The following is a 16,182-nucleotide window of genomic DNA, read 5'->3' as shown; positions in this document are numbered from 1 at the left end:
TAGTAAATCGAAGAAAGAAACAGAAGAAGTACAAAAAGAGAAGAGAAGGGAAAGAAGGCAAACGTGGAGCAAATATAAGAAAAAGGTACATCATTGCTGATGGGTCAAAGACAAAAGAGAAAATTAACTGTAATAACTGACTTTCACAACTAACCGTAAGTAGATGTGGGCAAAGACATTAACAGTATATAGGACAATATTTCAAAGTCTGTACATGTACATAATAATAATTCAAAAACTCATACCTGTCAATTATAAAAACTCATATGTGCTCGCAACCTACAATTCTGAGAAACAATAGGTGTAAACATCTTAATCTGTGTTAGTATGTAATTTTAACAGGAGAATATGTCTCTATCATGTCTCTATCATCTAAGTTTTTTAGGGCTCTAAAGTGTTCAGAGATACGTGTTTTCAGATCATAATAGTGCTACCTACATAGATCATTTTACATTTGCAGATAATAACATAAATTACAAATTTGGTGTTGCAGTTTATAAATCTGCAAATTTAGAGCCCTAAAAAACTTAGATGATAGATATCCAATTGTACATCATGCACTGGAATGTTCTAAACAGGACAAGCACTTATCCTTTAAATTTCATTCCTTAGAATCTGTTCCCCCTAATAACAGGGGCGGCAACCGAGAATTAAAGTTACGACAGGCAGAGGCACGTTGGAGCCTTAAGCTCCACGCGGTCGACAGGGGAATAAACATTGATAGTGAATTACAATGCTTCCTGGGCACCTGATGAGTTTATGCCCAGTATTCTATTGTTCCCTGTCTACATGCTTTTACCGGAGACATATTCTCCTGTTAAAATTACATACTAACACAGATTAAGATGTTTACACCTATTGTTTCTCAGAATTGTAGGTTGCGAGCACATATGAGTTTTTATAATTGACAGATATGAATCACTTTTTGAATTGATATATTCCTTATGCATCAGGTAGGATGTCATACATCTATTGTTTCTACATCGTGCAATTTTCCAATTTGAATTATTATTATGTACAGACTTTGAAATATTGTCCTATATACTGTTAATGTCTTTGCCCACATCTACTTTCGGTTAGTTGTGAAAGTCAGTTATCACAGTTAATTTTCTCTTTTGTCTTTGACCCATCAGCAATGATGTACCTTTTTCTTGTATTTGCCCCACGTTTGCCTTCTTTCCCTTCTCTTCTCTTTTTGTACTTCTTCTGTTTCTTTCTTCGATTTACTAATATCTTGCTAATCATTTCGGTACACAACTTATGTATAGATGACTAGAGATATATGGGCTCTCTGCTCTCAATTGACTTCAGTAACCCCTTTTTACATTAACTCTCCATTATTTCCTCTTCACCTTTTCAGTGTCTGTTATCTTCAGTACCACTTCGATATAAGTGGTGACCTTAGATCGCGATGTTGGTAACACGAATTGACATTTAGAATGCCAACATTATCAAGAATTTTCATTTAAAAAAAAAATAATAATAATAATTAAAAAAACAAGTTTGAACGCACTAACTTGATACTTTGTGACTCTTACAGTAGTGGTGTACCACCACAGATAGCACTTTCAATCCCCCATACTAGGGACACTAGTTTAGGTCCGACATAGTTCGCATTTGGGTATAACATGGCCTGTAGTCTGATATGATTACCAGGTTATGATGAAACATTAGTACCCTTAACTTAATACATCTAATATTAGGTTCTATTTACTTCGTTAACTATGAGTATTAGACTAGTGACTGGAACCCGTTCTAAAATGGCGCTCTAACTTTTATCTTTTCACCTTGGTTAATGTTCATGACGTTACTCTAGCCCGTCTTTGATTACCATTATACTAGTAATATAAACCCTTTCCAAGATGGCGCGCATCGTACACGCCGTTGCAATCTCACGAGGCACAGATGGAGGAACGTGATATTTAGTTCCAGGTAAGCGCGATTTTTGTAGCTATGGATATTAGTTACTAGCAAGATTTTTTACTTTAGCCTTGTATTAATAGGTTAGTTTCTTATGTCGTAATTCCTTAAGCCCTGATTTAACGTATGATGCTTTAAGAGATACCACTGTGTAAATCGGGTATACGTACTTGTCAACCCAATATAGACGGGTTGTTGACTTCTCACGCATAATAAGCTTGGACCTTTTGTGAGCTAGTATAGATTGGTTTATCGACTCCTCATGTTTATCTAAACTCATCTCTTGTGAAACGGTAGGACTTTACTGCTACTTAGCTGTCAATATTTAGCGCGTACATCTTGAACCCGTTTTTCATTACCTTGCATTATCATTATTTTTTATTAATTTTTCAATTGTGTAGCTGCTCATGATATTTAGGTACTGATTTATTCTATCAGTCCGCCTAATGTATAGAGTAACCCGTAACCCCTTGAGCAAAATCTTTTTGGGTGAGAACTGATCGCATAAGAAAGTTGTACTCGTTAAATTTCATTCTTACATTGTCACATACAGTTCTCGTTCTTCTTTTGTCTTTTGTGTCCAGGATTTGAGGCTTACACTGATGTTTACTTGTTTTTGCTACTTAATAATATGGACACCAAATTATTCTAAGAAGAATTTGATTTAATAAGCTAGGTATGCATTATGGCTTTTGAACTGAATAATTGTGTTCTTGTCACTAGTTATCGTAACATGGTGATCTTTGTTGTATATACTTTGATTGCTTCTTCTCTTTACACGGTTTTGTAACTTTGAACTTAAGACTACTTAACTATATTGACTATTTTCTGTTATAGTAGCATTATTTTATTTGGAGACTTAACTAGGTATTTATGTCTATTCTTTAGGACTTTTTGATGCAAGTACCTATACATATACTTTCCCTTCCTTCTTAGTATATTTGGAATCAGAACTTGATACTTTGGTAAATTCAGTTCAGTCAGAACTTACACTAGTAAGGTGCATGGTTATATCTGATTTCTTACTTTCACTTGATGATCCTAATTGGTACAAGTGAAAAGCTTGCTTCTTCTCATACACCAAGAGTGCCCCTCGGATACTTTCCTTGATGGGTACATTTGAATTCTATTCCACACTTAATTTTCACAGCGGATGACTCCTATCTAGCTATATTGCAATCTTACCTTTCTTGTACTTGGTGAGTAGACTCACTCTTGGTGATTTCCTTGTTAAATCGTTCACATCATATTAGGTTCTTACCTAAAGTTATTTTCTTTTCCCTTTTTTCTCTTTGGATGGTCTTGTTCCATTCCTAGCTCATATTGCCATTATGTATTGTCTATCTTACTGGCAAAGCTCTGAGCCTAGTTTTGTGTAAAGTAATGGTGCAATTTTATCTTGCCTTTAGCCCTGAGGAAGTCCAAGACTTACTGTCTACTTGGACGAAACACATGTTGGCAACCTGGTAACCTGAGTAATTTCAAGATCTGTCTGAAATGTAAAGGCAATTTGAGTGATTTGAAGAGCTGTTTGAAATGTAAAAACAACACTGGACAAAGAAGACTGAAATAAATTGAAGAAGAAGATAACTAAAACTTGATATTTGGACTTTTACTATTGCTCTGATTTGTATGCCCGTGCTCGGAATACCTAATATTGTTAAATATCAATAGTCTAGCCTTTATTTTTCCGTTTGTTCTTTTCATAATTTACTGTATGTTTTTATGACTGTCTTAACTCCGGATGGCGACCAGTACTGCAATGGGCCTTCTTGAGCAGTTTATTACAGGTATTGACTTGGATGCCGGCGACGTAACAATACAACTGTGATTCAACTAGACCATGGTATAACACCATGCAACATATTTACACTCCACATAATACCACTCAACAACACAATTCAATAACACATAAATACACCCCACATAACAATCCACATACAGTCCATACCATACCACATAATTACACTCAACATAATTTCACTCAACGCCACACAGTTCCCTACCACACAATTCAACTCCACAAAATTCCATTCCACACCACATAATTCTACACCAAACCACATAATTCAACTACACAACACAATTCCACTACACACCACATATATCGAATTCACAGCACATGATTCCACATCGTGGTAAGACATTTAACACCACAAACTTCCACTCCACTACATGCCACTCCACAACACATAATCCGACAACACATAATTCTTATACACTCAATGCCACATAATTTCTATCTACATAATTCCACGGCACATAATTCCACTACACACAATTCCACTCAACACCCCACAATTCCAAATCACACTATTACACAACAAACAATTCCAATCCAACCTACATAATTCCAATCCACACCACATACATCCAATCCACAACACATGGCTAAAACGCATTAACAATGACAATGCCAATAGTTCTCAAATGCAAAGCTGCCAATACTGTTACACGCCACTCAATGAAACTCCCCACATTTCCAACCCACACCACATAATTCGACACCAAACCACATAATACAAATCAACACAATTACACAACATACCACATACATCTAATCCACACCACACAATTATATATTGTGTCACAAAATTCAACAGCACACTACATAATTAAACTCCACTAAAAACCACTCCACAACACAAAATATCATTTCACATAATGACACTTCATAACACACAATCCCACTCTACATAATTCAAGTGAACCCAGTACCACATAATTACTATCCACATAATTCCCCAACACACAATTTCACATAATTTCACAGCACCTATCCACTCCAAACACAATTCAACGCCACACAATTACACAACTAACTAATCCAATCCAACCCACATAATTCCACTACACACCACATACAAACACTCCATAGCACATAGGTAAAAGACATTGCCATTTACAATGCCAAAAGCTCTAAATCAAACAAATTCGAGACCTATTGCTTTTCCGATGCTCGTTTATTCTACCTTTCGTGCTCTGGACAGTTGTAAACTGTCTTGTAATTTGATCACATCCATTCATTCAATTGCTCTGAACCACTGTAAAATGGATTTTTTTTCATTGCTCCACATCGACGTCCTCTTTGGAAAGCGCTTCTGGATTAATTGTATGTGGTCTATTAATTGAAACATATACATCAATATAAGACAGCGAACAATATTCCCCGATAGACAATATTGCCATACCTGAATGTTAAGGCATTCTGTTCGGCGTGTATAATGTACCTAAACTTTCTGATTTCTCTCTCTTTTTGCTTGTCATCCATGTGTGGAAAATCAGCATACTCCGAACCCACAGGAAAAGCGTTATAGCCACAACCTATGAAATACATGGCTCCTGTTCCATCGCAATGGTGTGCGCTCTGCAAAACAAAGCACAAAGCAAATACTGTGATTTGAAGATCATGGTTGGTTCAGAATTATGTGCTTTATTTTTCTAAATGCAGTTTCAGATCCAGGATACCTGGCAAGAAAATCAATCGGATAACTGTAGGGATGAACGAAGCCTCTCCTTGCCTTTTGGGTAGGTTTGCACAATACTGCAAACATACAAACAACAATATAGGAAAATCCACCAAAGTTCTCTTGGGTTCAAAATATGCAGACCTTTTAGGTGCATCAATCCGGCCTGTCTTAATTGCTGGACATACAGCGGAGTAAAGTGATCTCTCCGAAACAAAGGTGGTTGAGTTTAATATGACCATTTCTAAGGCTTTTGACGGAATCTGCAGTAGCCCAAACATTGAAACAATTTCGTGGGCCAAATGTCCTCACGACCTATAGCGGGTAGGGAAATCTTGTATGTAGCTTAACAGTAGCTTATTCATATAAAGTTGCCTTTTGCAAGATGACTGCCATCAATAAATCAGCTGATCCAGGAAGATCAATGTCTCTTTTCATGAGGGTCTCTTCCACCATGCGGCAGCTGCTCCCAACCCTTCAGTGTAAACCAATACATTCCAATCGTCTTCTAACTTGCTACTCCCTCTGACTCCACCATATTCTGTATTCATGTAGCTGCCTCCAAGAATACCACACATTGTCCCCTTCATAATTCCAAAAACATTCTACAATAACAAAATGAGTTATATTTTACCATCTTTCTTCCTTCTTAAGCCTCTTTTTATTTCTGACGCATGTATCACTCTACTACCATTATTTGCATATTTATTTTTCCCACTCTTCACCACTCTACTCATATTGCAAATTCTTTTGTCTTTGGTTCTCACAGTGTTTCTGAACATTGTAATTATATTTGTGGGTCTAGTGTACTAGGAATTAGAAGAAAACCTGCACACTAATCAATGTACCTACAGATATTGATTCACTAATCAATGTACTCCATTTTATAGTTAATCAAAATTCCACTGGTTAGTGTGCTCGTGGGTATCACCCTACGCTCATGGGTGATGCGTAGTCAAACACCATATGAACACATAGAAAACTACATGCGTCCCCTTAGGCACAACTTCAGGTACTGCGAGGAGTCTCCACTCTTAATCAATATTAATCATTATCGTAGTTTCATTCCGTCCATCTTCATAACCAAAAAGTTCCAGTTCTCATGAATCATTCATTTTATTAAGGTTTCGTTTCCACAGTGTGACAAACTCCCTGCTAGGAGACCTTGCTACTTATGAGATCCCTGTTTGGAGATAGAAACAGGACTTGCCTCATGTGGGTCAATAAGTGTTGGCCATATTGGAATGGAGTGTCGAGGGGTGAAATACGTTTCTCATTGTTAGAGTGTCCTCTGTACTCACCCAACAAATATTTATTTATTTATTTATTTATGTCATTTGTAGAGCGCACGAATCACCCCAGATGGGGTATCTCCGCGCTAAGGACGGATAGAGGTGATGACTGAGTGTTTAGAAGAGTGATGTTTTAAGTTTTTTCCTAAAAGACAGGTAGTTATTGCAGAGACGAATATCCAGAGGTAGCTGGTTCCACAATTGAGGGGTAAGATAGGAGAACGCTTTGCCTCCTAGTCTGGTTTGTTTTATCCTTGGAATGGTGAGGAGACCTTTTCCTTGAGAACGGAGGGTACATGAGGGTGTGTATCTGACTAGTTTATCTTCCAGATATGTTGGTCCCATTTGATTAAGGCCTTTGAACACCAGACAGCAGATTTTGAACTGAATCCTTTTACGTATTGGTAACCAGTGTAGCCTGCGGAGAAGGGGGAGAGAGGGGGTTCGGTAGGGTGCACTGGCTATCAGGCGAGCTGCTGTGTTCTGGACCACCTGTAAGCTGTTCAAGGAGGACTCCTTTGCGGCGATTAGCAGAGCATTGCTGAAGTCCAGACGGCTGAGTACTAAAGCGTGTACCAGAGTTTTCCGAGTGGAAGGGGGGAGGATGTGGAATACTCTACGGAGTAGGCCAAGGGCATGAAAGCATGCTCGTTTGGTGGAAGTTATGTGTTTGTCCAGATTGAGTTTGCTGTCTATTAGGTCCCCTAGGTTTTTGATCACTAGTTTTGGGGAAGGGGGCAGGCCTAGTTCTTCTGGCCACCAGCTCGGTGCCCAGCTAGTAACTGCATCCTTGAATAGCATTATTTCTGTTTTTCCTGCATTGAGCTGTAGGAAGTTATTGCTCATCCATGATGTTATTGTTTTCATGCCTTCCGAGAAGATGTTTTTAGTGTTGGGAGAGTCTTTATCAAAGGAGAGAAGCAGTTGGGTATCATCTGCATAGGAGATTGGGGTGAACCCAATGTTTCTCAGGAGAGTAGCAAGAGGGGCGACGTATTTGTTGAATAGAGAGGGGCTGAGACAGGAGCCTTGCGGTACTCCCTTTGTTACCGACGTGGTCTTGGATTTGAACGGTCCTAGGTTTACTGTTTGGGTTCTTCCGTTGAGGAAATCTCGTAGCCAGTCTAGAGCAGTGTCCTGTATTCCTATGGTTTGCAGTCTTTCCAGCAAAATCTGGTGTGAGATGGTGTTGAATGCAGCGGACAGGTCGAGCAGTATGAGAATTACTGCTCGGCCCGCGTCCGTCTGCATTCGGATGTTGTCTATGACATTGACTAGAGCGGATTCTGTACTATGTCGAGGGCGGAATCCTGACTGTGAGTGGTCGAGACAGCCGGATGATTTAATGAATGCAGAAAGGTGAGTGTTGATATGTTTTTCCAACAATTTGCTATGTAGAGGGAGTAAAGAAATTGGTCGATAATTGGATATTACATCAGGGGGCAGTTTGGTGTTTTTTCTTATGGGCATGATCTGTGCCGCTTTCCATTCATCGGGAAGCTTGCCTTCCTTGATGGATTTGTTGAGAATGTGACAGAGGGGTGCTGCAAGTTCCGCTGCTAGGCTTTTTGATACTTTTGCTGGTATAAGGTCCTTGGGGGAACCTGATTTGGCGGATCTCAAGAGAGATTCTGTTTCTTGAATTGTAAGCAGAGGGAATTCTTGGAGGCTAAGTGAGTTAGATGGAGGGGGGGCTTCCCAAGCCAGAAATGCACTGGGGATCGGGGAGCACAGGATTGTAAAGTCATCTATTAATTTTTTTTTTGTTTGAATTTTTTTATTAGGGTTTTGCATACAACATTCCATAATGGACATCAAATATATCATTGACGAGCCACTTTTTACATCATTGTAAGGTATCATTCCTGTTTACAAAGGGTGATTGCATTAGTTGCCGAGTCCCTGGAACCTCTTGACATTACTAAGATCGTAAATCTACTACTGGTTTGTTCCAATAGGCTGTAGTGTACGCCATTGCGACTGTACCGGTGTGTCACGTGTTAGCTAGGGTTAGCTCGTTCTCCCCATTTCTGTCTGTGTAGCTCTTCCCTCATGACGTATGTAATCATCTATTCCGTTTAACTAGTGTATCGGATTTTGAACTGCTGATGGAATTAACTATGAACCGTGGGGAGGAGAGAAATAACGGTAAACAAAAAATAAAGGAAACACTAAAAGGGGGGAGGGAAATTAATAAGAGGAACATGAGGGGGGAGTAGATGTAGGGCGGGCAAGGATAAGCTGTCCTGGTGGGCGGTGCGTTGACTGAGTGCAGGCACGTTGGATGTGTCCTGAGGCGATCTAGGGAGAAAGCGGGCCGTTGTAAGGGCAAGGGATAAATTCGGGAGGTTTCGCCGATCTCTCCTAGTTGATTCTTCTACTTGTCTATTGTACCGCTATCGTTATCATTGGGTCCTGAGTGGCGGGGGAAAGGGAGGGAGTGTGGGGTGCGGGCTGCGTCATTTCCTGTGTTTCCCCTTCTGCGCGCTCCTGCTTGAAGTGGATTAGGAGCTGTGCCCATTCCATGGATATTGGATGTTTACGGGTGCCCTTTACCTCTTCCTCTCGTAGTGTCTCTTCCTCTGCTGCACCCCATTTGAGTAGTGCTCCCGCTCAAACTGCCTCCGAGGGCCCCGCAGGAGCTCTCCAATGCATAGCTATATTCCTTTTCGCTAAGAGAATGGCCAGGGATGCAAACCTCCATTGTACTTTTGCGGTTTTCTTTTTCTGGAATATCCCCAGAGCGCACGTCTCCCACGTGGAAATGTTCAGGAGATTGGTCGTCGATCGGAGTGCATGGTGCACCCTGTCCCAATACCGCTGTATGGATGGGCAGGTCCAAAACATATGTTTGAAGTCTGCTTCTGGTGCTTGACAGCGGGGGCACCGGAATTGCGTATCGGGGTAAAACCGGTGAAGTTTATCCGGTGTGAGATACGCTCGATGCAGGATATTAAACTGTATGTTTTTGAATCGCGCATTCCTGGATACCTTTTTGGGAAATTTCAGAGCTTGTCGCCATTCTGTGTCATGGAACGCTCGGCCCGTGTCGTCCTCCCACGTCCCCCTGAGCCCATCCAGGGAAACATCCGTCAATTCCCGGATCGCTTTGTAATGCCATGTGATTAGGTGCCCACCTGCCCCCATGTGCAGTATCGTGTGTAACACTGGATGTGTCGGGGGCTCCCCGTCCCGCAGATTCCAGTATTGGCTACCACTGTAAAGTCATCTATTAATGAGGGCAATTAAGGATTGAAGTGGTTACACACCTCGAAGTTGGTCACACTGAGGAAATTATAACACTAATAAAATGAATGATTCATGAAAACAGGAACGTTTGGTTATTAAGACCATTGGAATGAAACTATGATAATAATAATTAATATTGATTAAGACTGGAGACTCCTCGCCGTACCTGAATTAGTGCTGAAAGGGACGTGTGTCTTTTTCTATATGTGCCTATGGTGCCTAGTGTGCTTGGACCATTTTTCATGCCTATCTGTGACTTCACCCTTACTGTATAACCCCACTTAAACTTTCACAGTTGCTTTCCTAACATCAAATAGTTTTTTGCTCTTCAACATTTTTTCTTTCTCCGTAGTTCTCCATATCCCTCTCTTACAGTTCTCCTCTAGTCTCTTACTTTTATTGACACATGCTGGAGCTATCATGGTATTAGGCTTTCTTCATCTGAGCCGTTCAAAGGGAGTTCTTCTAGTACTTGAATTTGGTGTGAATATGTATATTGTAACCTGTATTTTCAGCTTTTGATTAAATCTAGTCAGGTGTATTTATCAAGCTGGATATTTTTTTCAATTACCATATTCAACCATACTATTTGCTTCCGAGTGAGATAAATCTGCCTTTTGTGCCTATTTCATATCTTGTGTAAGTATGCCACCATCTCCTTTGATGTTAACAGTACCTCATTCCTGTTTAATACTCCAAAAATGTAATTACCTGCTTAGTTTTTGTGCTACATATTATATGTACCGCCAGCCACCCAGAAAACATGTTTATTAATATAATGAAGTAATATTCCACCCTTTGTCCACGTATGGGTTCTACTGTGTCTAAAGCAATATTGTCCCAAGCTTTTACTGCTAACATTCTTTCGACCATCGGTTGTACTCTTGGTTTGCACACTTTATCACTTACTCTACACTCTATGCATTCTCTTACCAGCCTGCCTACTTCTACATTCATTCCTGGCCACCAGTAATCTTGTCCCAAACTCCCTTGTTTTGCTAATGCCAATGTGCCCCTCATGAGCTAATTGCATCACTTTTCTTTTTGCATAGTTTTATATAGCGCGAACTTGACCCGGAACGGGTATCAGAGCGCTTTACATAGCACCAGTTACGTTACATGAGGACAAACATTAATTTTTTTTTTGTTAGGAGATTAAGTGATTTGCCCAGAATCACAGGATGTTCAGCGTCATTGCCGAGACTCGAACCCAGTTCCCCAGATTCGAGGTTGACCGCCCTAGCTGTTAGGCCAACTCCTCTCCCCTACTTTGTTTATCACTACTGATGGAGAAATTCATCTCGCTCACTGCAAACATTACCATTGTTTTCTAACAATTTTTCTCTGATACTCCACTATTTTCTGCTCTCCTCTTCCTCATCTTGTTTGCATTACCATTACTCTTTCAGCTTCCCTTTAATTTTTCAGACAACCTCATCCTTCTTCACCTCTACTCTACATTCTTGTTCAGTCATAATACTATCTTTTGCTACACATACTTCAAAATCTTCGAACTCACTCTCTTCACCCTCATCACTCTGATTTCCATCTTGTTTCATCAATCTTAATAAGACATTGACTGTGCAGTTACTCTCTTCTGGTATGCAGTCCAGTACATACCTGTACTTTGCAGTGCTATTACACACTTTGTTATTCTGCTTGACAGGGCTGCTGTTCCTTATTCCTAGAAAACCTCCTTCAATGGTTTATGATCAGTTCCTATTATAAACTTGTTTACCCAAACAAAACTCTTCAATCTTTCTACTGCTCACAACAGAGATAAGGCAGCTGTTTAAACTACTAAATGTTTAATTTAAGCATTTTTGAGTTCTCTCGAACTGAATGTTATTGTTTTGTCAAGACCACATTCCTCTTGTAGAATCTCCCCAACCTGTTGCTACAAGCATAGGTTACTAAATGCTTTTCTTTTTTGGATTAAAACTGTCAACGCTTCATGCTCCGTTTTTCCTGTACTGCTTCAAATTCTTGACTGTCATGAGAGTTCCACTCACATTCTGTGTATTTTTTTTAATAGTCTAATCTTGTGCATGGCACAACTGGGAAACTTTAGTACGAATTTACTGTAAAGCTCCTTCATCCCCATGAATGATATCAACTCATCTTTATAGATGGATCAGACATATTTTGATGGTTTTAACTAATTTATCTTTGGGCTTGACACCATTTTTAGTTATCTTGTTGCCTAAGTAGTCAATCTCTTCTTTCCTTAATTATAATTTTGCTATTTTAAGTGTTAAACCACTTTCTCTTATTCTGTCCAATACTTGTCTTAGCCTTGCATCATGGTTAGTTTTGTTGGATCTAAATATTAATACAGCCTATAGATACACTTTCCCAATGCTCACACCTCTTCGTACCATTTAAATTGGCTCTCTGAAACACAAAGGCTGCTGAAAGTACCCCAAAGGGCATGTGTAGAAATCAAAATGTTCCAAATGGTGTAACAAAAGCAGTAAGATTCTTACACAAATAATGCAGCTTATCTTCACGGTTTACTGATGCTAGGACTATTCTGCTGAACATTTGGCCCCTTTCAATGTTGTTAATCGCTCCGTAAAGTTTGTAAGTGAGTATTTATCAACTATTACATTCTTATTTCATTCTCTTAGGTCTATGCGTAATCTGATTTCTCTTCCAAGGTTTCATGCTATCTCCATTTGCGCCAATAATGCGAGGCTTCTACTTCTTCAATTATCCTGGCTTCAATCAGTTTACTTATTTTTAGGTCGTGCCTAGCAACAGCCCACATGCACTGCTCGCTCTGCGAGGCATGATGTGTTAGGTATGCACTGAAAGCCCCGTCCACATCTGTTATTGGCTTGCGTCATTGTCCTTCGTAAATGCTGGCTTCTGATTCGAAAATAGGCTTGTTAGTCCCTCCTTGGTACCGCCTTGTCTACATTGGTTACCGCCCATAACGACTAGACCTTTAACTTGGCTAGTTACACAGTCTGCATTATAAGTGGGTGAGCACTATTTTGTTTATTGACAGTGATGGGGACAATGGCGGCCGATTTTCTTATACAGTGCTTTGCGCTCTAAATTGTATGCTGTATTTTTTTTTTTAATTAACTTTGATGGTGAGCGCAGCACCCACTTGAAGGACACTGCGCTGTTTATTTTTTATTTTTTTAAACTTTAATACAGAGCACGGCGCCCGCTTCAGGGACACCGTGCTCGGTTTAAATATTATTTTTTCAAAACTTTTTTAATGAGTGCGGCGCCTGTTTCAGGGACACCGCGCTCTGGGTGTTTTTTTTTTTCTTTACTTTAATAGTGAGCGCGGCTCTTGCTTCACGGACAGTGCACTCTGCAATACAATAGGTATTGCTTTTGCAAAACTTTGAACTATTGGCATTGTAAATGACAATGCCTTTTAATATTATAAAAGGCATTGCCATTCACAATGCCAATGGCTCAAAAACTCGCAATTGCGAGACTTATTGCATTGTAAATTCTTGTTTTTAATATCGCTTCTTCTACTGAAAATGGTGTTTCTAACTTTCTCCAATTTTGCTTGAGCTCCTTCTTTTAAATCTATAGAGTGCACACATGCTTTCGTGCACCTCCCACTCTTTTAAAAAAAATCTCCAGGCAATCCTTTAGAAATTCTTCACCTACGATTTGATTCGCATCACTAGTATTGTCTGTGTGACCTTGGTCTTTCTCTTTCAGCATTACGGGTGGATCTGAATTCGGAACTGATATCAAAACTAGATCCTTCTGATGGAACCAATTTATAATGTTATCACCCTTCACTGAAACATACTTTTGGAACTGTATATCTGTCTTTGTACCAAACATAAGAAAGGCGATAGGAGGAATGCTTGCAATAAGTCTAACCACTGGCAATCGCTTGGTGTAGCATTCCAACCAATCATTCTTTTGCCCACCATGCCTCCTCAGTTAGGACCCAGCCATACGCAAATCGATCTCAACCCTGCGCCAATAGGAACAGTCCTGCCTGAACAGCCAGGCCAGGTCTCCCTTGATGGAGCAAGGTTTTACGAAAATGAAATCTGCTCGGATTAAACTCCCATTGCGTTAATTACTAATAAAATTGTGTGAAAATTAACAGTGATAAACTAAAACCGGGAAAATGGATTTGCACAAATGCGTGCTGGTGAGAAATTCGTATTTCCAGTGCTTTTCTAGTAGGCCGCACATGCCTATGATTAATGCAGAAATAAAAGCCAAAGAAAATAATGACAGCCATAAGTTTGAGACATATTTTCCTTTTTACTATTTGAAAATAATGTATATAACGTAAAGAGAAAATGCAAGTAAAGCATTTCAAGAGCATTAATAATGAAGCTTTATAATGACAACGATAATCACATGTATTTGTTTTCCTAAGGCGCATTTTTACTGTTCTGCAGAGAAGGCCTCAAAAGTCTTTTAGGTTTAATTTGCTTATTAGAACATAGACTGCAAAAATATATAATCTATTCTTCATGAGTTCCTGATGATGGTCAAGGTTGTGTGGAGGAAACAATGAACATTGGGAATGGAACTTCCTTGCCGAGCGGAGTATGTGGACACTTTTACTATGAGATTGATAGATTAGCAAGATGGAGACATGTGCAAGCTGCGGAAGAGATTATCTGAGTTTCCTTCGCTGACGGTTGATAACGAAAGTTGTCTAAAGACAAAGGAACTGTTGAAAAGTTAGGCACATCGAAAGTGGAGTGACTAGACACCCCTTGGTCTAATCCAATGGGATTCAAGTTTTTCCTTGTGTTTTGATTCATGAGTGGTTGGATCTTTAGTGAATTAGGGTATAATTATTAGTGCTAGAATTTTTATAGTGGAAGAGGATGATCTAGAGATAGGAGAGAGCCATGTTGCTGTTTCCTTACCTATTTTGGCTAGCTGTTGGTGTGCTGATCCTGACTCTTTAACTTTGCTCCTCATACCTACATGAGGGTGCCCCAGCTTCTCTTTCCGCCGGAGAGTAGCTTTTCAGACTATTAGCATTCCTGTTATAGGTTTGTATGATATTCTGAATTTGCATTAATCTTATTTTGCAAATGTTCTTTACCCTTTTGTCTCTTCGCCTATCCACTCCCTTATGACATGGTTCTTGAGATGTGTGAGGAGGTGGCCTGATATATGCTGTCCACTAGTTCTAGTGGGCACCTTGTATCAGTCCAAACAACCCCATATGGTGATAGGTTAAAGACAACCTTTATTGAAAGCTGTCCTAGTGGTAGCTATGAAGAGCAGCCTTCAGGCTAAGTCTTGAAGGAATGTAAAGCAGCTTGTTTTACCAGTCTATAATCTCTTGAATGATCAAATGAAAGGACAACCACACCAGGTATATATTCAAAATATATGTATTTAAGATAAAACACACCCCTCTAGTCTCTTTATGAGACTGGAGTTCGAAGTACTTAGTTAACAAGTGAGCAATTATCAGTAATAGCACAAATACACGTTTGGGCCCTAGAGGCATTCCAAACCATATACCAAAAAAGTGGTATAAGAACTACGACTGGGATAGACACAATGCCTAGAGCCTGTAGAATCGCTGGGACACCAAGGAACCACCCAAGATAGTGACATAGGGGACCCACGGGGACTGTATGCAGTGTGAGAACACAACCGCAGGTTCCCGTTAGCTTCTATGGGCAATGTCGCAGTTGGAATTTTAAATGTTAGGGACACTTAGAATCGAGTCAGGACCAAACCCTTTTGGACTTAAGAAGTTCTAAGGCTAGCACCCACGGGAGCACCGGAGTACTCGAGTTACCTCACCCAGGGAAGCCAGGTGCATAGGTGTCTTTTGATGTCAGGTCGCGTCGTCGATTGCAATGGAAGCCTGCAAAGAACTGCTGCTGCTGTGAAGAGGAGAAGTGTCCGACGGGATCCAAGCCTAGATCTAGGATGGAAGGAACCTGAAAGCAGAGGGGGCAGAGTCTGGGTCACTAGTCAGAGACCAAGGGCAGGATGGACCAATACCCACAGATGTCGGGTGCTTCAGATGAGTTGATGGGTGTCTTGACTCTTCAGCCACGAGGTCCAAGAGGCGTCGATGAAGTCCACGAAGTCTGTCGAGTGCTGCGGTGTCGGCGATCAGAATGGACCCAACAAGCCTTGGTAACGGCAAGTCACTGGAATTCAGAGAAAGGACTGCGGTGCAGACCAGCAAGGTCTGAGGGACTCACCCAGCGAGGGTAAGTCAGGGCACGTCTGGAGCAACCAGGAAAGCCCAATTAGAAAAGGAGTTGCAT

At 40.2% G+C, this 16,182-nt stretch overlaps 1 protein-coding gene across 2 annotated transcripts in view; it reads right to left on the bottom strand.

Annotated features, from left to right (window-relative positions):
* CDADC1 (cytidine and dCMP deaminase domain containing 1) overlaps window positions 1-16,182 on the bottom strand; it is a 468,682-nt gene that overhangs the window by 42,799 nt on the left and 409,701 nt on the right. For both annotated transcript variants that reach the window (XM_085621895.1, XM_085621894.1), the window contains exon 6: window positions 5,112-5,287. In XM_085621895.1, coding sequence (XP_085478021.1) covers window positions 5,112-5,287 — 176 coding nt within the window. The remainder of the gene's footprint in view (window positions 1-5,111; window positions 5,288-16,182) is intronic.

The sequence above is a fragment of the Triturus cristatus genome, chromosome 8, assembly GCF_964204655.1.
Source record: "Triturus cristatus chromosome 8, aTriCri1.1, whole genome shotgun sequence".
NCBI classification, from domain to species: Eukaryota; Metazoa; Chordata; class Amphibia; order Caudata; family Salamandridae; genus Triturus; species Triturus cristatus.
The sequence above is the reverse complement of the archived record's forward strand: the minus strand, read 5'-3'. Positions and strand labels throughout refer to the sequence as shown.